The sequence below is a fragment of the Canis lupus genome, chromosome 7 (genome assembly GCF_003254725.2).
Source record: "Canis lupus dingo isolate Sandy chromosome 7, ASM325472v2, whole genome shotgun sequence".
NCBI lineage: Eukaryota > Metazoa > Chordata > Mammalia > Carnivora > Canidae > Canis > Canis lupus.
Window position 1 is genome coordinate 12,664,859 of NC_064249.1, and position 27,830 is coordinate 12,692,688.

At 35.4% G+C, this 27,830-nt stretch overlaps 1 protein-coding gene across 11 annotated transcripts in view; it reads left to right on the forward strand.

Moving 5' to 3' along the window:
• KCNK2 (potassium two pore domain channel subfamily K member 2) overlaps nucleotides 1-27,830 on the forward strand; it is a 198,320-nt gene that overhangs the window by 98,463 nt on the left and 72,027 nt on the right. For all 11 annotated transcript variants that reach the window (XM_025429928.3, XM_025429930.3, XM_025429931.3 and 8 more), the window contains one exon: nucleotides 8,350-8,467. In XM_025429928.3, the coding sequence (XP_025285713.1) occupies nucleotides 8,350-8,467 (118 nt within the window). The remainder of the gene's footprint in view (nucleotides 1-8,349; nucleotides 8,468-27,830) is intronic.

Sequence of the window (27,830 nt, forward strand, 5' to 3'; positions counted from 1 at the left end):
GAACAGAATTTTAGTGTTTCACATGCAGTCCTTGTCTGAGGTATCAATCATCTCTGTAACAACGTTGCAAATGGTCACTTGAGCTTGGATACGGTGGTACAAATTGATTCATTAACAGAGGGTTGGTTATATAAACTATTTTACATGTAGCTCCTCAGTGCCGTATTGATGGCTATGAAGTGAGATATTAATGGCTTCAAAAGGCCTTGGAACGTGTTTATGTTATATGAAAATAGTTGAAAGCACACTTAAGTATTATAACTATTAACAAAACCAAAAACCGAGCAGCCCGGGTGGCTCAGCAGTTTAGCGCTGCCCTCAGCCCAGGGTGTGATCCTGGAGACCAGGGATCGAGTCCCATGTCAGTCTCCCTGCATGGAGCCTGCTTCTCCCTCTGCCTGGGTCTCTGCCTTTCTCTCTCTCTGTGTCTCTCATGAATAAATAAATAAATAATCTTTTTAAAAATATTGAATATATGCATGTTGTAAAAACTGTTTTAGGGCCTATGAGTGATCTTTTTTATTCTTATTTTTCCAAATGTCTGATAACTTGTATATTCATGTTATGATTCAAAATATCTTCCAAAATGATTATAATCAGGGAAGACAACTTTAATGCCAAGTGGTTTGGCTCTTGCTTTGGGCCCTATTGGTGACATCCAACTCTAACTCTCTGTTCTTTCCTAACTCTAGATTTTAAGCTTTGTTTCTCCTAGGAAATAAATTTATACTTTCAAAAGAGCAAGAAAAAAAAGCTGTACATTTCATTAGTGTGTATAAAAATAGCTTTGACATGCAATGGTGTAATCCCTAAATAGAAGGAAGGACAGGGGAAGGTAAGCCAGATGTTTACTTTTAGACGTGCTTTCTAAAGTCTGGTGCATGGAAACCACTTCCCTTAGGAAATACTTTCTTTTTTAGATTATAAGAATTAAGTTTTTTGGGATACCTGGCTGGCTCAGTCTGGTAGACCTTGTGACTGTCAGTTTGGGGTCGTGAGTTCAAGCCCTATGTTGAGTGTAGAGCTTACTTAAAAAAAAGAATTACATTTTGTTTTGTTTTTGAATAAAAGGATGGTTCTTTATAAAAAGTTTCTAATTAATGTGTGGTTAAACGTAGGTAATAGATTACTTGGAAACACATTCAAGGATTTTGAAAGCCTTTTAAAGAAAACATGAAATGTATTTTGATTCAAATTGTTTTCAACAAGAACAATAGATGAAAAACATTATTGGATATTACCTTTCTCACTTAAAAGATATACACCGGAGAAACAGTGAAAACTTGCTTCTTTACCAGACTCTAAATATAGAACGCTTTAATCACCTGTGTTCTGTATAAAATATGCAAATATACTACTCCATCTTTTTTCTCCGCAGAAATCAAAGATATATTTTTTAAAAGAAAAAGATTATCAATGTTAGGTTTAAAAAACCTAACCTTTGTCAATTCTTATAACAGTTTATTTAATTGTAGAATGTGATTTTAGGTTTCCTTTTTCTTTTTAGAATTCATATAGATTCCTCTATTTTTCCTAAACAAAACAAAACATGTGTCATCCCCATATAACTGTAAAATTTTGGAAAAACAAAGTTACATGTAATGTATCTCAAATTCATTTATCAAATTGGAGGCTAGAATATATATTAGTATGGAATATTTGATATCAAATGATGACTATGTAAATTTACTTGTGCAAAATACAAGCATCTTAAGTATTAGATAGTATCCTTTGACATATGAGGTATGTGCAAAAGTTGGACACAACTTGAATTTCCTATAATAATTCAGTAGTACGCCGTGTTTTTTCAGAATGGAATTCTCAGCAAATAGGGTTTTACTTAATCTGAAAAGTATATATTCTTCAAAAACAAAAACGTACTACATGAAGTATATTCTTCATGTAGATCTATGAGCAAGACCATAATAAATTGATTGATGTTAACAGTTTCCTGCTTGTGGGAATGAGCCTTAATGCTGAAGTAATAGATGTCACAATGAAATGAGAGTTAGCATGTTATCACAAACTATTTATGAAAACATATGTACCATTCTTTTTTACATTAATATAAAGTTGTCATTTTGTAGACCAAAAAGGGCTCCGATATCGGCAGTTTTACATGGTTCAACTTAGTACCATCATTAGCTGAGAGCTGCCCTGAATAGTCTTGTGGAGCAATATGTTAATACATTGTGATTTTCAAGAAGTTGTTTGATACCTTGTTGGATTGTCAATGGTCCCAAGAGGTATTCTGACTGAAATATTATCTCATACAAGGAAGCCAATGTCAGTCATTACTTTAGTTTCCAGAATACCATGAAAGAACAAAAAAGGGAAGAAGATGGGTTTGGTTTCTGGGCATTTTCCCCAGTGGTAGGCAGGATGTACCATGGGCTACCTTTGTATTCAAGTTTACAGTAAAGCTTCTATAATAGTACTTCTCTATTGAACCTAATTTGTTATGTCTAAGAAGCAGCCCCAGTAATTAAGACTACTACATGTCACTGAATTAGAGGGGAAGCTTCTTTTGCAAATGATGTCTGTAAATAAAATTTCAAACAGATATGGCCAATAAACTTTTAAAAAACTACTTAGGAAATGGATAAACAAATGTGACTCCTCATTGATTCAAACATGCTAGTCAAGGTTGCCTAGGCTTCACCAGTGCAGTATGTGAATTATGAGCCTGTAAGAGTAAAGGCCATCTTGGGATTGTCTCTGGTTTTATGAGCAGGACCTTTCAAAGCAGATCATATCATCTGACATTAGGTGATAGTGGTGGTGATGTATAACCAGAAGGTTAAGAATGAGATAAATAACGATAGCCTTTGGCAACAGTACTCATATGTTACTGCATATAATTGATAGATGATGATTATTTATGTGGTATAACAATTAATAGTAATGATATCCACCACTGTATCTTCTCAAAGTTCTTCAGCAATGAGAGCATCATTTATTATTTTGCTTTTCTCATTACACATTCTTCAAGTCTTTCAAAATAATCTTGCTTACATACTTCAAGTGTTCAGATGTGATGTTGTGAATATGTGATTTGATTCTTTTCCTAAAGACTAGTTTCCTCTCAGGATGAAACTGGGTTCCCCCACAAGGAAATAATGGCAAAAAGAGAGAGAAAGAGAGAGAGAGAGAGAGAGTTGTATAATTATTCATTACAGAAATTTGGCAAGATAATACTTCTCTTCCTCTTTAAGCAAGTGTGTAATAGTACAGATGTCAGTTTAATTATAACTGGACTTGGCTATTATATCAATTTATTGGAAGTAGTGTTCTTTTCCAAATGAGAAAAAAATGAAATCAATCTTAAATACCCAGTTATAAGAACTTGCCAGGCCCAGTCAGAAGAGCATGTGATTCTTGATCAGGTCATGAGTTCAAGCTCCAGGTTGAGTATGGAGATTACTTAAATAAGTAAATAAAACTAAAAAAGTTGTCATTGAGCCAGTTACACATATATCATTGATGTAACTCAGCTAGGTACTAATACCTAATACCTGCAGTTCAAAATTTTTACATCACTTAAAACCTTCAAATTATTAATGTGACTTTTAGAATTATAGGTATGAAAATATACTTTTAAATGAAATCATGATTATGGTATTAACAGAGAAGGAATGTATGGAAGGCATTCAGAACATTCTGTATTGTTTTGATGAACATGAACATCTGAGCATCTGAGTAAAGGGGGAAAAAAGCAAAACCAGAACTTCTGGTATCACTTGTATTTTAAAATCTATGATATAGCCTATTTTTAAAACAATGTATTCACATCTTCCCTGGGGTTATTTAATTTTTGACACATTTTCCTTCAATGACAAAATAACTAGTCAAGAACTTTCTAACACATGAAAAAGTTGTTCCTAGGCATTGGACTCATGGAAACATTTTCATGATTGTCAGTGATTGCTTTGCATTCCAAGGCTAGTTTCGTACAATTACAAATAAGTGTGTTTTATCGGTGTTTGGTGTAAGAGATTAATATAGTTCCAAAATGCCAAATGACATTGAGACAACCTGTTACAACTCAAGAATGCACAAAATCACAGTAGAACTCTGTGAACTTCTGTTCTAAAGACATCACTGTCATGGAAACTGAGATTTTTCATCATTACTTTTATGACTAATTACCTTTATCATCTCAATGTGTGCAAAGCTCTTAGAGCTCTATTTCTGAAGTTTCAGTTTATACTCTTGACTAGAAGCATGTATTCAACTTATTTTTCTTGATGTACATTCTATGATTGTCTATATACTGAAGATCAAAATTAAATGTGAGTCCAAACAAGAGTATTTTATACAATCTCTATTATAGATTTTAAGTTTGGAAGCCCTCTTTAATCAGTACTTCAACTAATCATAGATTAGGATTAAATTCATAGGTCCAAATTTCCTTTAATCTAAACAATTCAACATATTTGTAGGTTGTCAACATGACTTGATTGTTTGCAAAAGTGACCTTTTATGGAAAAGTGAATTTTTATTGCTGATGAAGTTTTACTCTAGTCACATAATATGGCACATGCAGAAACAGTTCTAAAGAAGGCATTTGTTATGTGCTTTGATAGCCTGAGTTGATGTTGAAATCAGAGACTTTTAGATCTATACCAGTACTGGGCAACCAGTTTCCTGTGGATATAGACCAAGAGATCTTGTACAAAAATATAAAATAAATTCAAAAGAATAATCCAAATAAAGAGCCTTGTGATAGACTCATTCGCATAGTGATCTGACATATTCCCAGTTCCATCTCAAGCCTCTGTTGCAATAATCACAGCTCTGTGGTAACTATTTACAAACCGTACATTAGGTCTACATTTGCTTCTTTTGCATTTAAATAATTTGTGGATGTTATCTAAGTGTCTGGGTAATGTTGCACCTCATCATTGGCAACAAAGAAATTGGGTAAAATAATGGTGCTGACCATGTAAGCTGTTTTGTCAATTTCTGGAAAAATTAGCTTGCTTCTAGTCAGTAAAATAATTAATTGTATTTAATGGGGTGGAGTCTAAAGACATGCCTTATCTTCTCTTGTTTACAACTATATCACCCATTTTTAAAAAATATACTTGGGATATATTTATGATGTATCTAAATCCACCATCCTTTTCCTTGATTATTTTACTGGAAGCATTAGTTTTCCTGGGAGTTACAAAGGTAGAGATTATGAGCCTATGCTTTCAATGTTTATATGCACATCCCTTCTGTTTATTGCTATCTGAAAATATTTCCAAAAACATTTTTAGATTTTTAAGTTTTATTTATAAGTCCTTTTATTTGCTTGTTCTTGTAGTTATTTAATTAAATGCCATTTTCATGCCAATAGTATATTTAATGATAAAACACTAAAAACATTGAGGATTTCATGTCACAAAAATACAAAGAAGTTTTGTTTTTTAATTTTTATTTTTTATTATTTTTATTTAACATTGCTGTGGAAATACTGATGAATGTAATAAGGGATGAAAGGTAACAAAACATAACTTTTGGAAGATACAGAGGTAAATTGCCATTATTTGTAAGCTGTAAGTTGCTTACTTTGGTTCTCAAGGTAGAAAGCAAAATCAAACAAAAAATTTTCAGTATACAGCAGTGGTTCTCAAAATGTCATCTCAAGACCCTTTCAGAGGTCTGTTTTACTAAAAATGCTAAGATGATTTTGCCTTTTCCAATTCCCTTGTCTCATGAGTTTATAGTGGAGTTTTTGAAGGCTATGTGATGTGCTCTCCAGTGGGTTAAATGCAGAAGCATGTATTAGAATCTGTTTTCTATTAACCCAGAAATATAAGATATTTATAAAATTACAAAACAGTACCTCTCTTCTCACTAAATATTTTTTGAATTTAGAAAACAGTTATCTTCATAAAAGCAGGTTGCTTATATTAACATATAATGGCCGCCTTGTTATTTTTACATGAATTAATCAAAACATCTTGAAAATTAGAAATTCTAGTAAATATAGTAAATATCAATAGTTATAACTCACATATAAAAAGCTCTTTGATGTCTTCAATAATTTTTGAGACTGTAAAGTGGTTTTGAGATAAAAAGTTTGAGAGTTGCTTGTGCAGAGAATGGGCAGGATATATTTGTGTATACAGCAGCAATAACCAGTTATAATTCAAAATGGGAAAAAGTAAAATGCCTAAGAATGACCTAACAGACCTGTGTGAAGCATGAAAAAGTACTCTATTTCAGGATATTAATGGACTCAATAAATGGAGATTCATACCATGATCTGTGATAGGAAGTTTCACTATTATAATAGTGTTCAGTTTCCTTATTTAACTTATGAATTTCACATGTATCCAAATAATGGAAATAGGTTAAACCTGTGGAAATGAAAATGTCTGTAAAATTTAACTAAATGATTGTAAAGTTAATGTAAGAATAATAGATTAGTAACTACAAAACTATTTTTAAAAGAAAGTCAGGGAGGCCTGCCTTATCTATATTTAAATTATAATAGAAAGGTGAAAAAAATCAAATATCTCAAAAGTAGCTTTATTGTGTGTTGTGTACATATATGCATATATATCTATATTTGTGTGCATTTAATATATAATAAAGGAAGCATTATTGTTTAACTTCACTCACAATAAAGGGTTTGTAAATATAAACAATTCTTATCAATTCACTAAAGATAAAATATTAATATTAGAGGGAGGTAATAGCATTGCTAAGCATTTGTAAATTGTTAGGGGGCAACTGTAAATTGTAACAACCTTCCTGGATAACTACCTGATACTGTAAATCAAGTTCATTAAAATATTCATAATCTTTACTGTGACAAATTTATTTCTAGCAATATCTCAATGAAATATTCAGAAATGAAAAACATTTATACATAAATATGTTCACAGCAGCACTTTACATAAGAAATTTTAGAATAGCATATATGTCTACATATCTGGCAATGATTAAGTAAAATGGTAATGACAAAGAAAAACTATACGTAAAAAAACACTGAGTAAAAATAGAGAATACATATCATATATTTCATAGATCCAACCATGTAAAAATTATAGCAAAAAACCAGGGGTAGGTACCCTAACATGTTCACAGTGGTTTTCTCTGGATTCTGGAATTATAAATAATTTTTATTATCTTTGTTAATGCCTTTCTGTATTTTCCTAAATTTTTTTTACAATAAATATACGTTATTGTTAATTTTTTTTTTAAAAAAAGCATTACCGTTCAATTAACTTTACACAGAACTATTGAAGTTTTAATTTCTAGGGTGAAAGAAATCAGACAACTGAAATTTTATATTGCATTTCAGTTCTGGATTACATGCTCTTTTCCATAACTTCCTGGGGTAGTGCCTTCCATTTTCACAGTGTAGTTTTTGTTTGTCTGCCAGTAAACCTTAAACAAGTCACTTTACCTTTCTCCTCATCTTGCTTATCAAAAGAAGCTCCTTCCAATTTTAAAATCTGGAAATTAAATGATAAAGTTTTCTAAAACTATACGCAGAAACATCTTTTCCTACAATCTGTGTGTTTCTCTTTTACTACACAATTTTCTCCTATATTCTCTTCTATGTTTTGTGCTTCTGCATTTCCCCATCCCTTGCTCAGGATCTATGATTAAAGGGATTATAATGTTATCTTTCTGTCTGTCTCTCTAAACTACTCAAAGTGGCATCCAGATCCTACAGTCCCTATATGAATGTTGTTGAGTGATTGTCATCTATGGACCTTTGGTGATATTTTGGTGATGCTATATTTTAATAGAATTTATAAAAAGTCTGCAGAGATTCTAAGAATCTAGATAAACATAGACTAAGTGAAGTGTGATAGCGAATTGCTGTTGCCTTTCCTTCTCATCTTAACCTGTTTTGTTGGACCTTATTGATAAATACGCTGTACAGTCATATACAACCCAGGCTTGCCTGCATATGCTTAACATTCAAAATGATGAGCACTTTGAAAATAGTTGCTTTTTGATGAAGCTGTTATGTATTATTTAAATCTTAAGTTTGCAATCTGATATTTTAACTCTGTGGTACTTACTAAAAAACATGGCTGTATGTAGTAGTTAATTCAAGTAAGTCACTGAATATATTAATGGATGAGATACGGGTGCATATTGGTACAGTATGATGTGCTCCATACAGATCTATTCACTTGATATCAAATACAATTTTCTTATCATTTAATTTATTACATTCTTTAGAATAAAGTCTTAATCTATATTGTATACTTCAAATGGGAAAGCAAGCTTTAGAATTGATTCTCTTTGTCTAATTCATCAACTGGGTGAAATATACACTGTTTGATGCCTCCATGTGATTCATGTGTACTGATAAATTTCTTTTTAAACTTGCAGCAAATAGTGGCAGCAATAAATGCAGGGATTATACCTTTAGGAAACACCTCCAATCAAATCAGTCACTGGGATTTGGGAAGTTCCTTCTTCTTTGCTGGGACTGTTATAACAACTATAGGTAGGAGACAACTTATTTTGTTTTTTAATTTTGGTACAGCTTGTGAGCTAAACTTCATGTTTGCATTTTGCTTTTACAGTTGGTCAAATTGGTCTATGGAAGGTAGAAAAGTAGATTTTAGTAAATTGATTTGGAAAAGAGGGTTTAAAGGTTTGAACAAAGGAATGATGGAAATGAATTAGTTATTGTACTGGAATACTACGTTAAGTTTAAGATGTATATGAACCCAGGGAGCAGCACATTTGAGTCATTTGACTAATGGATAGTAATGTCAAGAAATGGCTTGAAATAATGGTTTTGGGGAGGGCAAGTAGTTTCAAATTTCCCTGCATCTTTGATTTTTTTAGTGTAGAAAAAAAAAGATTTGAGTACAGTTTTGACATTCTTTTCATGAAGCTCTTATTTGATATCACCTTTTTCAGTTTAATTTCAGTTAAAATTTTTAAATTTTAACTCTACATTTCAGCAGACTGTTTCTGTTCTTATATGCTAGTCTGTTATGATTACTTTAGGGCTTTTAAAATATATATTGTTTTTGCAATAGCACAAACGTATAAAAATTAACAATGAAATAGGAAAATTACAAAAAGAATTAAAGTTAAAACCCTTGCTGTTTGCCTCCTATTTATATTGTCTGTTATAATGTTAAAAAGGACCACATAATGGAACATGGTCTCTTTTTGGGTTGACTGTGCATATGCTCAGCACCTTCTAGGAAGCAGAATGGGTATATATGGATGACTTTTCTTCTGGTATTTAGGCATTCAGTGCCCAAGAAATATCCAGAAGCTATAAATACAGACCCATAGTGAAAACCACACTTGCCATGCTTTGGGGATTGGGAAGGGTTACAGCTGTCTTATTTCATGAAAGGAGGTGGGTTTAAAGCATAATTTTCAAGAAAGGGAAGGAAATGACTCATCTCAGTTATGAAGGAATTTTCAGTGGAAGAAGAATTCTTCCCTTCTACATAAGCTTGTGATGAGATTTCCCATCATGGGCCTGATTTCGGGTTGTGAATTATGATTCTAAATGTTTTCATTTTCTTATGTGATACCATTGATAAATTATGGAGTAGATAAGGTTTCAACTCAGTACTTTATATTGAACTCCTAAGTAAGAGGACATGGACAGTGTATAGATGAACTCCTGCTTAAAATTTTCCTTTGAAAATTGAGTTTGTAGAGTCCTGTCATTATCCGAAACTACTGTAATGCCTCTTTGTACCCGATCACTTGCCAGTGAAATAAATACCTGAGCATGTTGATTTTTGCCTTTGTTAAGAGGTCAAGGAGCTATATTTACTCTTCCATTTCCACCAGCTAGGTCAAAAGTTGTGTGGCTGTGAAAACCTGGAAGAATGGCAACCTTGATTTCTAACCATAATGACAGGTTAACTTTGGAGCTTAGACGTCTTGGACCATTTCTACTATGGAAATAACTGTTTATTGTGTAAACTACTTAGAGTCTAGAAGAGGGAGAAAAAAAACAACCTCACAGACTGAGTGAGAATGGTTTGTTTCTGCCCCATGAAAACTCAAAAGTCCAAGTTCTAACTCATTATGACCACCAGTAAATCATTCTGCAAGAGACTTAGTCATTATACTGACTTACAGTTGCATCATATGTTTGTAAACAGTCTCATTTTTTGAATCCCAAATTCAGTAAGTTTTGCAGACATATACTTCAACACATGAAAAAAATAAACCATTATTACCAGCCTTACCCCAAATTATAGCCATTAAGCACAGGAGCTGATTATTCCGGTTGTTTAGGTAGCTGCCCAACAGCCCAAATCCCCTGCTGTTCTCTCAGACTTCAGTCTTAGGTGGATTAAGTCATTCTAGGTCACCCACATCTCCTCCACGGTCTTTTACTCCTAGGTCAAAATTATCTCCTCTGACCTTAGACGAGACTATGGTCTAGGGTAGGATAAAAATGTTGGCCTATTTCATCCGTGTCCATTTGACAAGTAAACCATCACTCAGCAAAACTCAAAGTATAATTATTAATCTTCATAGTGATAATAATGTGAGCTTTGAAGTGGTTTTTAGCAATCACAGAAATTGTAACCTCTAGCACTAGCCCTATTGCATTAGTCATTTTAAAAAAAGGTTTGAGACAGTTTGGGAGGATAAATTGTAGTGGCTTTTATGGGGTGCCTGGTACAGGCAGTGCTTCACAGAGCTGCGTTAGCTGCAGCTGTTCAAGATTCGTCTATTCAGTGTTCTCAATTTCTCTAAGAAGCCACAGGGACTCTTACTATGCATTGGAAATATGCCTGAGGGAAGTTCAATCAAACAAAACAGATTATTAAAACCTAAGGCCTGGGGCAGCCCGGGTGGCTTAGCGGTTTAGCGCTGCCTTGGCCCAGGGTGTGATCCTGGAGACCCAGGATCGAGTCCCACGTCGGGCTCCCTGCATGGAGCCCGCTTCTCCCTCTGCCTGTGCCTCTGCCTTTCTCTCTCTCTCTCTGTTTCTCATGAATAAATAAATAAAATCTTAAAAAAAAAACCCTAAGGCCTAATTGTAGAGAATCTCTTCATATATACCTACATACTTTTCCCAAAAATCATATACTTCCAAACCCTGCACAAATTCCATTCCACAGCTGCAGACTAAAATCCAATCTTGACTGTACTCATTCCCTCAGGCCTCACTTCCAGTCCATCAATCAGTTCTGTTGGCTCTGACTTTAAAGTACATCCATAATGTAACTACTACTCACCATCCAAACCATCCCCATTTTAGTCCAAGGCAGCATTGTCTCAGTGTCAGCATCCTTGCAGAAAGAAGCCTTCTGCTAAGAGCATTTCTGTGCTTTCAAACTCAGAGCAAACACTGTACTTCTCCCTGTCTCACCTAGTAAGATGCACATTCTATGAGGTTAGGGTTTGAGTCTTTTCTGTATCTCTGGTGGTTGACCTATAGTGGGTGCTTAACAATTGGAATTAATAACAAATACACATTCTAAATGGTATAAACTATGGCTTGTTGTAAATTACATAACACTAAATTGATAGCTATTACACTATGTTCTTAGCGCTTTCAACAGATTTTAGTGTCAGCTTGTTTGCTAGTTCGCTCCTTTATCTATTCAACAAATAATACAGCACTGTCACTCTGTTACTATAAAGATGAAAGATCCATTACTTGAGCCTAAGTTGCCCACAGACCAGTCAGAGAGGGCAATGGACAAATAGTCATTTATAATGTATGGTGCCACATACATTAAGAGTATTTAATATATATATGAACTACACTTTAGGTAGATAATGGGATTTAGGTAGATAAGTGGATGGGTAAGGAAGCAACAGTATTTTCCTTTTCTTGGTAAATGTTGTCCTAGTTGCGACCTGAAAGAGAATTAAGAGGTTTCCAGGTGAATGAAGGCGGAAAGGGAACATTCTAGGCATTGGGAGTTTGTGTGGGAGAGATTAGGGCTAAGGAACATTATGTTCTGTTTGGGAATTGCAAGGTATCTAGAATAGTTGTTTTTAGTTGAAGGGATTCATCCTCAGGACCATGTAAATCGGTAAGTCACTATAAGTGGCTCCTGTTGGATCAGTGCTATTTCTGCCACTGCCAGGATATAAAGGACACAGTCGCTGCTTACAGTCCAATTTGGGAGATTAAATGTACACTTATGAAATAACTGAAGAATAAAAGAAATAAGTCTGTGTAAGTAAATGTTATGTGGAACCGTGGTTTAAACAATGGTTTAAGAATTAAGAAAAGGGAAGGTAAGTACGTGTGGGCTGGAACTGGGAGGGGAAGCTTAATTAGAGAAGTTGGATTTGATCTATGCTTCGAAGAAAATGTTTTGGTTTAGATTGTTGGAGGGGGAAAGGGCCTCTAAGTCTGTGACATGGCTAAGCAATACAAAGGTATGAGCTTGGTTTAATTTGAGGATAGAAAAGTGAGTATTTGAGTAGACTACAGGGGTTGTTTAAAGAGTAGTGGGAAATATTGAGTGATTCAGATGGGAAGGGTACAGTTGAATAGAATGTGATGTTTGAGACTTGCTGTAATAAGATAGAATATGGGTTGGTTTGGGGTCTAGCTGTTGTTGGAAAGTGAAGTGACAGGTTAAAAGTGACATTAGAAGATGCATCTGTCAAGAAGAGGATAGGAGGAGATGGATGGTGGAGATAGCAATTAGGAGCCCATCCCAGGCACCCATGGAAGGGGAATAGGAAGGTTGACTGGGATGGTTGAAGTTGATGCTTCAAGAAGAGAGGAAGACAAAATGCTAAAGTAATTCCATGTGAAACTCAGCACCGTAGTGACTAGTACAAGTTGAATATTGAAATGAATATTTAAGCAGCAGGCTTGCAACTCATTGACAGTGCTCTTTTCTCCTGAAGAGAAAAGAATTAACAAATGGCCAAGATTTCCTACTTTGTGTCCTTTTTGGAAGCTTCCTTTTAGTAGCCCCGTTCCCCAACTTTTGCTTATTTATTCTTTAAATCAGACAGATTAGGAATGCAAGGTGGATGGGCTCCCTCCTGAAGCTCTCATTAGGGCTGGAGAGACCAGCGATCAATCAGGACATTTAAAAAAACAGCACCATTACAGATGACAATAAATGCTACCCAAGAATTTCATGTGTGGTGATAGAGAGTAGTTAGGGGAGCCAGAGCAGGAAGGAGATGTTTGAAGACTGATTTAAGAGCTCTCTGAGCAGGTGACATCGAAGCTGAAATGTGAAGCATGAGGAGAGATCAGCTAGATAGAGAAGAGTGTAAAGATGCATTCAGGCAGAGGACAGCAATGGCAGAGATCCCGAGTGGGACAGATGTGAGCATATTTGAAGAATACAGATGAGTCCTTGTGGCAGGACCTGGAGGAAGAAGCAAGGTTAGCAAGATTAAGAGGAGGCAGGGCATGTGGGACTGGATAAGTCATGGCAACATTCTGAATTATTGGGAAGCCCCTGAAAGATTTAAGCACAAGAGAGGGATAATGTGACTCAACTGCCATTTGTAGGGCATGAGAGAAAGCAAGAAGACCAGTGAGAAGGTTATCCTGTTGAGGCATCTGGGTGGCTCAGTCCATTGAGCATCTGACTCTTGATTTCAGCCCAGGTCATGATCTCAGGGTCTTGAGATCAAGCCCTGCATTGGCTTCATGCTCAGCGGGGAGCCTGCTTAAAATTCTTTCTCTCCCTCTCCCTCTGCCCCTCCCTCTTCTCCCCCTCTCTCTAAAATAAATAAATCTTCAGAAAAAAAAACAACAAAGAAGGTCATCCCATTAATCCCTATGAGCGAAGACGAAGCCTTGAATTAAGGAGGTGGCAATGAGGAGGGTAAATCATGTCCACCTTTTACCCTCCTCACTGCCACTTTGACAGATACAGGATTTAAAAAAGAAATTTTACTGGTAGACCTATACTTATCCCTGAGCATAGTGCCAAAGGGGGACTATTTGTGTCTTGTATTTTAAATTATTTTAAAGCCAATAAGAAATCACTTATACTCTAGAACAAGCTGTTGGCAAAAATGATGTAATGGGCAAGTGTATTCTATTTTGAGTTCAGTTTAAAGATCAGAATAAAATGTCAGATGATTTTATTACCTGAAGGCATTAAAATATAATGAAATTTTCCCCAGTGGAAAGTAAAGTAGAATGCCAGGACCAGGATTTGCCCAAGCTTATCACTCAGTCATGATCTCTGAGCATCAGAATGCAGATAACAAGGGCACCATTATAGTCTCTAGCAACCATGAGATCCCAAAGCATCATGCTGGGAATTATGGAAGACATTTCCTTGGAGTAGCGGTTCTCCTATTTACAAAGGACTCTTGTTTTCTACCACTTGAGTGTAGGTATTGAAATCAATGATGTAGCATCCATGTTTATTTTTCCTGTATTTCGAACCAGCCACCAGAACCTTCGATTTGCTTTTACCTACACTGAATTGCTAAAACTGTTATGGCAATGCTCACCGATTTACTGCAAACCCACATTTTGCCTGTTTAACATAAATGCTTAATTGATTAGAAAAAGAACAACACTAAACAACCACCACCAGAAAAGGAAAAAAAAATGAAAAGTTTAGAGTAACTGTCAAAAGCAGTTCCAAATAACAGAAAAGTTAATATTGGAAAGGCAGAGGATATATTGAAAACTGTGAAGCCTTATGCATGTCTATTTTTTTTTAAGATTTTATTTGTTTACTCATAAGGGACACAGAGAAAGAGGCAGAGAGATAGGCAGAGGGAGAAGCAGGCTCCCTGCGCGTGAGCTTGATGCAGGACTTGCTTCAAAGATCCCTGAGCCCAAGGCAGACGCTCAACCACTGAGCCACCCAGGAGCCCCAACCTTATGCATGTCTTGAGCAGGGAATCTACCATTTCTGTTGGATATGGCAGGAAACTATAATTTAAAGAGTGAGGGAAAAAGTTGTAAGACTATTTTCTGTCCAATGTTGTGATTTCATGAAGCTACTATCAGAACTTGGAAATGAATAGACTTGAAACAGTGGTGTAGAATTTGACAGAGAGCATTCTCCAAGGGGATGATGCTATTGCAGCTTTGGATGTTGGGTGTTATCTTATTAATTTAGTACGCTCATGATTCTGTGGCATTTCACTAGTCTGTTGGCTATTCTCAGAGAATTGCAGACTGGATTTTGGACCCCCATTTTTTTTTAAGAGAATGAGGGTGGGGGGAGGGATTACAAACGGAGAGAAAGGGAGAAAGAATCTTAAGCAAATTCCCCGCTGAGTGCAAAGCCCCATGTGGGGCTCAGTCTCCCAATCCTTGATTTCACAATTCTGAGATCATAACCTGTGCAGGAAATTAAGAGTCAGACGCTCAACTGCTTAATCGACTGAGCCACCCGGGTGCCCCTAGAAACCCATTTTAAAGGAAAGTTGAACTGATTTCAGGCAGCTTAAAATGCAGAGAATCTTGGAAAGTGACTTCCAGCACTGACCCTACGATCTACTTGTGTTTTCTTTACGCCAGTTTGTTAAAGTGGATGATTATTTTTTCCAAGTAATAGTGGTACAGTTGAATTCTGGTGTGGTTGAAATACAGACATTGAAATTAAGAAATTGTTTTGGGTATCTGATTCCATTTCTCTTCCCATCCACCTAAATTAATGAAAATGAAGCCTATCTCAGGGTATTAACATATGTTCCTGCCATTTGAAATCTTCACATGAGTTTATTTATTTTCTAAGTTAACATGCATTTCTCAGAGAATATGTCTTATGAATGGTAGTTTGCAGAGTGCAAAATTACATTTGATAGGCAATAAAGCAGGATTATTGCATAAATATATTAAAGACTCCACAGCAGTAATGAAATAGCCATCCTTTCTGCATATGTATGCTACATCAGTCACAAGTAAGTTCAATTCAGAGCCCCCAGTTCTCAGAATCCTGTGCTGATCGAAGGGAATTGGGCAGCATTAGGGATACAATCTTCCCAGGAGTAAGGCAGCATTTTTGTTTGTTCTGTGTAGTAGGAAAAACACAGCAAGGTAGTCCAGATCTAACAGAAACCACAGGGCATAGTGAGAGGGGGGCTGCCTACAGTATCAGCATAGTGGTCATTCGTTTTTTGGCTATGTTCAAATCAGGAATTGCTTGTATTCTGAAAAAAAAAAAGTTTTATATATTTCTGCATACTTTTGAAAAATTTGCAATAACATATTTTTAATCTTCTGGAAAGCCGTCACTATCAAATGTGATCAAGAAATTACCCCAAAATTGGAAGCAAGCAATTGTCACGGCATTCATGCCCTGAATACAGAATCTATTTTTTTTCTCATCTTCTCCCCCTTCTCAACCATTGACATGCAGCACTGTTTATCATGGATTATAGATTTTATAGAGCATCTGACTGACCACCAAATATGCAAGTATTGCTCTGAATGAGATTAAAACTAAGTGAGGTGATTATCAGAAAAATACTTTTTGTAACTGTTTCAGATATTTCATTTGATAAAGAAGGAACATGATAACATTTGTCTGGGCCTGTCTACTTTTAGCTAGTAATTATGCTACATATTTGTTTTCTTCCCTATCCTTTTTGAGTGTGTTTGAAAATTTTTAGACTTGTGCAAACTTACTCTTGGTCAATGACAATTGGCTTTATTACTTATGTGGTACTATAAATGTAGCATGATATTTACAAAAGAAGTACTTGTGCCAGATGAAGTTCATGCATAAGGATGGTGGTCTGGGTGCATGTGAGGTACAAATACACAATACAGATATGTATTTCAATTTCAACTTGGAATTTCATGCAGCCAACTCTTGGTTCTAACATAACATTGGGTAAAACGTTGATAATAGGAACAATTGAACTGTCACAGTTCATCCAAAAATGTACACTAATTACTAATCTTAAACTTCTTTCCCTTTCAACTTGGTTATTAAAACAGAATATTACTCAGCCATTAGAAACAACAAATACCCACTATTTGCTTTGACATGGAGGGACCTGGAGGGTATTATGCTGAGTGAAATTAGCCAATTGGAAAAGGACAAACATTATAGGGTCTCATTCATTTGGGAAATATAAAAATTAGTGAAAGGGAATAAAGGGAAAGGAGAGAAAATGAGTGAAAATATCAGTGAGGGTGACAAAACATGAGAGACACCTCCTAACTCTGGGGAATGAACAAGGGGTGGTGGAAAGGGAGGTGGGCAGGGGGTTGGGGTGACTGGGTGATGGGCAATGAGGGGGGCACTTGACAGGTTGAGCACTGGGTGTTCTGCTATATGTTGGCAAATTGAACTCCAATAAAAAATTAAAAAGAAATAAAACAGAAACAACAAATGCACAGGTAAATTTAGCTGACGTGTTATACCTCTTCCTTCTAAGCTTAGGTTCCTCTCTTTAACGGTAATAAGGTGAAATTTCCAAGGGCAAGTGGCAAGAGACGAAAATAGGAAAGAAGGGGGTATGAAATAAATCATAATCTGCTCAAGTAGCTTGTTCAAAGAATGTGTGTTTTCATAGTTAATTTCAGCGGCATCTATAGCTAATGGAAGCTATGCTTTAAATAAAAAATTAGATATGGGCATAGCCTCCTAATATACATTGTACTATAACTAAGTAATGTGCTAGACATACTTTTGTAGACACTTCACTTAGCTTTACTTACATAGTACAGCTTAGCATAAAAATATTTTTCTTTTTTTAAAGGAATGATAGAGTAGAAGGAATATCAGATATCATTGCAGAAAATCTAAGTACAGGTTTTTGTTTTTGCCACGAGCTAGGGTTGTATTCTTGAGCCACTCACCATTCTGTTATCCTTAATTTTCTCTTTTGTCAGTGGGGCTAGTATATCTCACAGAGTTGCTGGAAAGGTTAAATGAGATTATGTATGTGAAAATAGTTTGCATCCTGAATGACAGTATATTAATTTAGAGTAAACTGATTTTATTAGAGCAATTTTTATTACTTTACTATTACAATAAGCCAATATTATTTTTGCACCTTTATTTATATTACTAATGTTAACAGAGAAACACATTTTTCTTAAACCTTGAATGCACACATTTTCATTCTTATAATAATGTAGTATTTGCCTTCACATAACTTTTTAAGGTTGGCTCAAGCCAGTTATTAGATTTGACTAATTTCTTCATGTAGTTAACTTGTATTTTGATTTAATGAAATGAGTTGACTGGTTATTTAAGCGATTTATAGATAATCCAAAGTGTGATCATTGAAATAATATAAAATGTAACCTTGAGGTGTTATTATTAACTGAGTATAATAAAAATTAATATTTAAATAAATCTGTTTTCTATATGATTTTTTAAAAAATGTGTGCCTATATATTCATTAGGATGTGCTAAGTTATTTTCTGTAACAAACAATCCCGACAGTTTTGTGGTTTTACAAAATAAAAGTTTATTTTTTTAATTCATACTGTATAGCAATGTGGATTGACAGGAGTGCCCTGCCCATTGTTCTTGCTCAGAGACTTAGGATGAGAGCTCTGCCTTTTTCAGTGTCCTTTCCTGATGGCCCAGGGAGCAGAACACACTGAGTAATCAGGTTTCATGTAAGTGTGCACATTGTTTTCACTCACATAACATTGGCCAAACTGACTTCAAAAGCTTAAGTGGGGAAATGCAGTCCTACCAAGTACTCAGAAGAACCTAGATATTTGGTAATAGCTCTAATTGACACCATAAACAAATATACTCATTGAATACCCCTTCATAAAGGTTTCTTGATATCCAAGCAAACTAAACATTATAAGAAATATATTTTATATTTTAATTTGCTTTCCCAAACCTTGTCTCCTTTAACATCATTACTAGAACAGGATTTTTTATTTTTCGCATATAACATTGGCTCCTGTTGTGTTATTGAAGGAGACTTGTTCCCAAACCACCTCCCTGTGCAATGGTTTTATTAGCGAAACTATCTCAAAACAAAAATAAAAACTAATGTGTTAGCTTTTAGGCAGAAATGTTGCTGTTATTGGTGATATTATTTAGGGATTCCATTAGCATGTAGAGTTTTTTAGTAATGATCATTTAACAAGGTCAAAATCATAATGATAAAAACATTAAAACCAGGAAAATAAATTAAAAGGCTGAGTTATTTTTGATGTAGAGGAAAAATAATGCAGGGGTCAGCAAACTATGGCCTGTGGGCAAAATCCAGCCTGCCACCTGCTATGCAATTATTAGAGCACAACCACACCCATTCATTTTAGTATTGTCTTTGGCTGGCTTTATGCTGTAACAGAAACCATATGGCCCACAAAACTGAAAGTATTTACTATCTGGCCCTTTACAGAAAAAGTTTGCCAATGGTTGACTGAAGGAAGGAGTGGAAAGCAAGGTGAAAGGATAGAGTTTGTAAAGAGAAGCCCTAGATTTGAGACTTGATTCTTATATTTATTCATTGTGTGATTTTGACTACATCATTGAAATTTTATGAGTTGTTTCCTCATGTGAATATTCTAAAAGGCTTCCTAATAGGTGATTAATAATAAATGTGCTTGCCATATCACAGGATTTGGTGAAGACTCAAAGAATAGTATATTTAATAATGTTTCACAACCATGTACAAAATATTGATCATTTTTCAAGAATATGCTGGTTTTTCCCCTCATTGTCCAGTGAAAAATGACATAAGTCTTGTGACTCAAGTTCTGTGAACCTCTGGAAGGGAGAAAGATAAGCTTCAAGGGTTTATAATCATGCTTTCTGGAGAGAGGGTACACAGATTGTATCAGATTCTTAGAGGGATCCACAATCCTCAAAAGGATTTAAAACCATTGGCTGAGATAAATTCTACTTTAATGCTCAGGACATAAAATGTAATTTCTGTGGCACTTCAACAATTGAGGGGAAACACCATATTAGAGACATAGCAGCAATATGCTCATGTAGATAGCACACTAGCACACTAAATAATTGCTGGGAGAGCTGAGGCTCGTGCTTGGAAGGAAACCATGTGAAACTACGTTTCTCAAAATAAGAAAATCATTCTGTTGCTGAGCTCTGAGTGATATTAGAATGTCAGATATTTTCAGTTTTTCTCAACTCTGGCATATTCTGAGTTGTTTTCTGTAAACATGATAAAAAATGTTACATTTTAGAAGACTAGAGGGCCACCAATTCCAGTCTATAACATTCTGCATTTCAAAAATTCAGACTTTGGGAACGAACTTCAAGAAAATGAAATATAAGTGCCAGGAAAAGGAGCCAATACATTTTTGGGGGGATACATCCCCCAAATTAGGGGGTATAAGTTGTAGATCTGTGATAATAGAAAGGAGGTTATTATAATAAAGATATTCTTGGTATGGATAATATTCAAAAGGAAAAAATCGCACAGACCTGATTATAAATTACTCTTCATAAACTTTATCTTTCTGTGCTGTTTCCTGATTGACTTTTATAAATGCTGAAAGTCTGAATATGTACCATGCTAATTGCCTTACAAAACTCATAGAAACTCTAGGAAAGATATAAATCAAAGTAACTCAAGATAGGGCTTTTGTTTATGTCAGTATGAAAAAGAATATTCTTTTATGTGGCAACATTGGGCATGAAAATAATGAGGAATTAATGGTATGCTTGCTTAAAATTAAATGCTACATACCTTTATTTAAAAGTTTAATAAGGAGTACATGTGCATGATTAAACAAACAAATGAGAAACAAATAAGCGGTATAAAAATTATAGATTGACAGTATAAAAATTATAGAGTGACAATTCCCACCTGCAGCTGACCCCTCAATCTCACCCTCTACAGAATCAGCCACTATTGCTCATTATTCTAGACATCATGTGGATGTATGTGTGTATGTAATTAACATTTACATTATCCCTTATTTTACAAGTGAAAACAGTTCTCTACTTTGCTATCTCTGTGTAATAATGGTCTTGAAAATTTTTTATCACTTCCTAACAATAAAGCATTATTGTTTTAGCAACTGCATAGTTTTCCATTTTAATAGTATATCATATCTCTACCCCTCTGGTGATCATTATTTTTTGTCACTATGAACAGTGCAACATTAAATGTTTTTTTTTTTTTAATTTTATGATAGTCACAGAGAGAGAGAGAGAGAGAGAGAGGCAGAGACATAGGCAGAGGGAGAAGCAGGCTCCATGCACTGGGACCCCGATGTGGGATTCGATCCCAGGTCTCCAGGATCGCGCCCTGGGCCAAAGGCAGGCACCAAACCGCTGCGCCACCCAGGGATCCCTGAATGTTTAAATGTTATATGATGTATCTATTTATGTATATAGATATATGGAAAATATACCTGCTATCTGTATATGTGTGTGTACATATACATATATATATGTGTGTGTGTATATATATATGATTTCACATTTCCTTGATCCAAAACCACTTTTAACAGTCCTTTTGCTATGCTTATTTTTTTAAAAATCATGATCGTGACTATTTTATTGATCAAATTGCAGCTATAGATTGGTCATTTCTCCTATAGGATTAATCCTAACATATGATTAATAGAAAAATGCAGAAATGTATGAAAAAGGAAAGTAACTAGGGATGCCTGGGTGGCTTAGTGGCTGAGCATCTGCCTTTGGCTCAGGGTGTGATCCTGTGATCCCGTGGTCCCAGGATCGAGTCTCATATCAGGCTTCCCACAGGGAGCCTGCTTCTCCCTCTGCCTATGTCTCTGCCTGTCTCTCTGTGTCCTTCATGAATAAATAAATAAAATCTTTTTTTTTTAAAGAAAGTAAGTAGCTATGGTTACATTTCCTTATTTTCCTGTGTGTGCTTTCTTGATATAGTTGATGTAGTTGATATCATATCATAATCACTGATTTTTGTTTTTTTAAAGATTTTTAAAATTTATTTATTTGAGAGAGAGCGCTCACGAGAGAGAGCACAAGCTGAGGGAGAGGCAGAGGGAGAAGCAGACTCCCCTCAGAGCTGGAAGCCTGATGCAAGGAGATTCCAGGTCCCTGGGATCATGACCTGAGCCAAAGGCAGATGCTTAACTGATTGAGCCACCCAAGCTTCCCCTAATCACTGATTTTTACAAATATTTAACATGATCCTTATGGATATTATAAACTTGAGCTGGTTGGCATAAGATTCTGTCATTGAATAGGTTATTAATCTTTCAAATTAAAAACTAAAACAGTGTCTCAGATCTTTTAAGATGAATTTCAAAGATCCAGAAAGTCATTCCTTAATCTACGTGTCATTTGTAATGGCTACTTGTTATATTGTGCCGCTTTACCGTTGGAGAAGGTAAAAAACAATTTCGTTCATTATTCTCTAAGCAACTTGATTCAGTCATCTAACTTGTATAATTCAATATAAGATCCAACATGTGTCACTCAAACTATGAGAGAAAGAATTCAGCATGCTATATAAATACCTTGTTATTATGAGGATTTATCTCACAATTATTAGCTTATGTAAATCGCCAAAGAGACAATTTTTTCAGGGAAGCTACATGAGTAGAATAAATATTTCCATGTTTGCAAATGGCTTTCTTGCATAAAAGATAATTTTGTCAGATATAGAGTCACAACTTTTTCCCATCACAACCTTGAAGATATTTCGGTATTGTCTTTTGGCATTTGCTGTTAGGAGAAGTTTGATACTGGCCTGATTTTCCTTCCTTTATTGGTAACCTCTTTTCCATAACTGCCTCTTTTTTAATTAAAGATTTTCATTTAATCTTACACCGGTTTCATTTATTTTGTTAGTTTTTTAACCTTTGTTTAATTATATTTTTGACTATTCTATTCTAATGATTATGTTTTTCCGCCTCCGGAGACACTGATAATTTTGCGTTGTTCTTTGTTCTCACTTTTCTCTGTCTATAATTTGCCTTTTGAAATTCTTTCCACCTTTATTTTTTCTGTAATTCTGGACATTCTTTGTGTTCTGTAAACTGCAGCAATGGTTAGGATATCTATTTCAGTTCTCCTTAATTATCTTAAATACAGATTTTAATTTTACAATTATACAGTTTCTTTTCAATATTATATTGTCCTACCCATCTCTTTTTCTTTACTTAATTTAGTCTTTAGATCCCGGTGAATTCATTTTTTGTTGGTTTTAGGCTACAGATTTATAGATCTAAGGTTTTATTCTCTCCTATTGTGATTTCCAAACGTATACTGGGTTCTGCAGTATACCACTTTCAGAGATGCACTCTTCCTAGTATTCGTTCATTCACTTGGCAAATATTTATTGAGCAACTATTAAGTAGTGTCTAGATGGTTGGAATACATCAAACAAACAGACAAAAAACTAGTGAGAGATTTAACAAGGAACTAAATTACATGGCATGTTACATGTTAATTATATAGCTGTGGGGAAAAAATAGACTAGGAAAATAGACTAGGAGTGGGAGGTATAATTTTAAAGGAGTCTAAAAGATGATATCTCTTCTCCAGTTTTCCATATGACTTGCTTTCACTTTGGATCTGTGTTTCTAACCAGTGAACATAGAGGTGCCCAGAAGTTCGTTCTCCTTAATTCCATGTGGGTAGCAGGATAACAGAAGTAGAGTTGCTACCAATTAGAGCATTCCAGTCCACTTCCCTCTCCTGAGTAGAAAATCCTCCCATATTCTCCATCTATAGGCTCTGAATTGCTATAGAAACAAAGAGATAGTCTTTTCCTAGCTATTGTTCTGAGCTATCTTTGAGACAGTCCTATTGCCTTCCAGGGTTCTGCTTTTCTAATAGACTGGATTCAGGGTAAGGAACTTAACCCCAGGTCATCTTTGTAGCTGTGAGAAGATCACAGAAAGGGGGAAAATGTATTAAGAGTCCACGTTTAGGGCAAGGTCAGGCCTTCTTATAATTACTTCTTTTTGCATGTCTTCCTGTTTCACTTCAAGGTCAAATGAGGGTGTGCAAGAAATTAAGACATAAGAATGCTGCGTGGTGTCGAACAGTGGTTTTCATACTCCCTCCACACCTCACACCCCCTGAATCTTCTTTAAAGTAAACCTTATGAATTTCAAACAGATATAAAATGGATAAGTAGATCTGTGTGTGTGTGTGTGTGTGTGTGTGTGTGTCTGTCTGTCTGTCTGTGATGGGGCAGGGGGTGGTGGGTTGTATCCAAGGGCAGGCAGCTTGTTTCCACAGCAGGGCAGGACTTTGAGATCAGACGTATCTATATGTAAGCACTGGCTGTGCCACTTTTGATTAGCCCTTATTTGTTTTATTTAACATTTCTGAGCCTTGGCATAAATAAGTCTTAAAACACCTTTTCCAGAATGTTACTTTGGAGTCAACTGAAAAGAAGATACCCATTTTTGGATTAGCAAACTAAGGCATTGAGAGATTAAATAACATGGTTAAATCATGCAGCAAGTACATGGCATTAGTGGGTTTTAAACCCACAGAGCCTGGTACTTTTAACCTCTGACCTATATATTGTATCCTATGTTGAAAAAAAGTAGAATATATATGTTTTACCATAGGTTTTGAGTGAATTGATATCTGTTTATCTCTCCTTCCTAATGGTTAAGGATTTAGTTATAGGCTACACCTTTCTAGGTGAAGGGACTATGCTATTGTTACCTTTGAAAAATTTACAATTGGCAGAAAATTGGCTTAAAAAAGCACTGGGCTCTGATGTGCCCTCCAGCACTCTTTTACTTATAAGTTCTGAGTTAAGCAAGGTATCTCTAGCTACCTTTACCATGTGTGTGAGAAAACCTTGCATGACATTTAGGGTAAATGGCCTTACTATTTTGATGTTGAGAATATTGTTTTTAAACATGTAAATGCACATCCTTGGTTTCTTCTATTGTATATCTTTAAAAAATGAGATGCACAAATAAATGGGGAAATATAATTTGTCAAAATCAAAGAATGCATGGGAATCTAATCTCATAGTAGTGATGAATCTTAAAGATAGCAATGGCTGTTGAATTTAAAGTGCCCCTTAATGGTTTTCATGATATATTCTTTCATCTAAATGACCCGACTTCAGCTGTCATCACTCAGGGTCACTTTCTGGATAATTATATATCTTTCAGATAGGTTGACTGTCACACTCTCTTCTGTCTGACACAAGCAGTTGATGAGTTTTGCATTACTGCCCAAGGCAATAGCTAAAGCAAGCGTAGTTCCTTACACCCCAATTTCCACTAAATTGTATTAAGTATAGACATTCAGCACTTGAAAACTTTGCATTTTATGTCTTCAACCTATGCTACCTTGTGACCACCCAATACCCAATACTTGACTTTTCCTGGTCTCAGTTTTCCATGTTTGTGTAATGATGCAGTTGGAATTCTGTTGACCGTTGCAACTCTTAAATTTCCCATTGTTTAAAAACATGCAGATGCCTTAAAAATTTTCAGATGCCTTTTCTCCTTCAATTTATGGCACTTTATATTGTGAATATAGAAAAGTAATAGGCCATCTCAGACAAGATCCTGCCTAGTAATCCTCTGAGAGATGTGAAAGTAGTTCCTCCAAAACAAGAGCCTTGTTGTGAGACTTATTAAGTTTACCACTCGGAAAAGGGAGGAAATATTCTGATGGCTGCCAATGCCTCTTGGCTGTGTTAGTGAATGGTGAACTGCAAGAACTTAGAGCACTTCATTTCATGGATCACTTTATTGGTTCAAGTAGCTGTTTTTGTTCTACTGCATAATCTGCAAAGTGAGGAACATAAAAAGAAAATCTTGACTCAACTCCTTCCAACTTTAAACATGTTTTGAGTGAGGAAGTAAAATCATCCTCAATGTCACATTATTTTTATCAGTCAATAGCTGACACTTATTCTGAGTGGTACCTGAGCCATCAAAGTGACTTTTTATCAGGAAAGTGACTTTAGCTGGTTGATACTCATGGACTACTCACCCCTATGGACTAATCACCATACTAAGACCTTTAGGAGTATTTTATCACATAATCCTCATCACAATTTTTCATCTGGGGAAACGAAGGCACAGAGTTGTTTGGGGTTTTTTGTTTTTTTTTAGTAGCTTTCTCAGTAATAGAGTGTTGAAGCTAGCATTCAATCCTAGATATTTGAGCTCTAGAGCCCATAGTCTTAACCACTGTGCTATAACTGACCTTGATATACTTGAAAATAAATTTGAATGCATGTGTTTGACTTATTTTAGGAAAATGATTAGAAATCAAAGATAGTATAGCTTTTTTGGCAAATCAGATTATTAAAGTCCACCAAATTCCAACTTTCTAAAATGCAGAAAAATTTAATTTTTGCATTTATTTTGTCATATTACTTTTAGGGTGGTTTGACGAGAGATGAATTATATAGTTTTTTCTTTATCATTTTACTGCTTATAGTGTTAAAAAATTGTTTAATGATATTTGTTAAAGAAGATAAGGCGAATTTTCCTTAGGACCATGGATGATAGGCATAAGGACTGCTGCCATGGACTTTTGTGGTATAGAGGAGAGAGATTGGGTTCAACTCTGAATACAGGACAAAGTGGGAATTTACAGCCAAGGATCAGGGAAGGAGTCAGTGGATAGACAATTACTAAAAGAAAATATTAAGAGTAAGGGAGAATTTGAGCTAAAACAACTATTGAAATTCTTGCTAAAGGCCTGTTGGATGATCAGATGTCACCTTGGCAATGGTGGAGAATGAAGAACCCAATCAGATATGGAGAATGATCAGATATTTAGGATGGGGAATTCTGTCTAAACTGACTTAGCAGGATTCGTGCTAGAAATGGACTTTACAAAGAAGGACACAGAATCCCAAGATTTAGTCAAAAACAAGAGCTCCAAAGAGCCTGACCTGGTCAATGATACACTTTTATTTATTGTTTGGTTTGGTTTGTGTTTTGCCTTTTAAGTAAACTCTATGCCTAGCATGGTGCTTAAACTCATGACCCCAAGATCAAGAATTGCATGCTTTACTGACTGAGCCAACCAGGCCCCCTATTTATTGCTTTTATAGTTTCTTATTTGACACTATGTATGATCAAGAATATGACATCAAATTATAATGAAATTTCTACAGAAAAATTCTTTTAACAATAACCATTAAAAGTATGATTTCCAGGAAATGCATTATTATCATAGAAGTTCAAATCATCGTTTTATAATCTGTCTCAAAACATGGGAAAACCAGGGGCATCTATGGCTCAGTGGGTTAAGCGTCCAATTCTTGCTCTTGGTTCAGATCATGATCTTATGGTGGGGCTCTGCTCTGGGTAAGACTCCTTCTCTCTCTCTCCCCGCTTCTGCCCAAGCCTGCCTCCTCTCCCTCCCATGTGTGCTCACATGCTTGTGGTCTTGCTCTTTCTCTTAAAAAAAAAAGGGGGGGGAGAACTTGTCACTCACATTTTCTTTCTTTTTTTTTTTTTTGCTAAAAAGTAATTTCCCATTTCTTTAATGTTGTTGGATCACTTTTCTCCTTTCTTGGGATAAAGGGAAAATCAGATAATAGGCAGTTAAATAGCACACGAATTTGCAGCCATTTATAGAAATATTTCATTACGCCTTGAATAGATCTTGTTTATTGGCTTCAGCTCCAGATAAAATAGTTGGCCAACATTTAGTGGTCATGTTTTATCAAAAATGCATGTCTTTATGGGGCCCCTGGGTGGTTCAGTCAGTTGAGTGTCAGACTCTTTGTTTTGACTCAGGTCAAGATCTCAAAGTCATGAGATTGAGCCCTGATGTGGGCTTCATACTCAAGGGGGAGTCTGTTTGAGATTCTCTCTCTGTCTCTCTCTCCCTCTGCCCCTCCCCCCACTCACACACAGTGACATTCTCTCTCTCTCTCTAAAATAGATAAATCTTTAAAAACACTCAAAATCAAATCTAAAACAGTTCAGTGTGCTAAGTGGCATGTGGGAACTGACAAGGACTTGAGATGAGCTGTTTCCCTTCTCCTGGTCATCCTCACTTGGGGCTCTT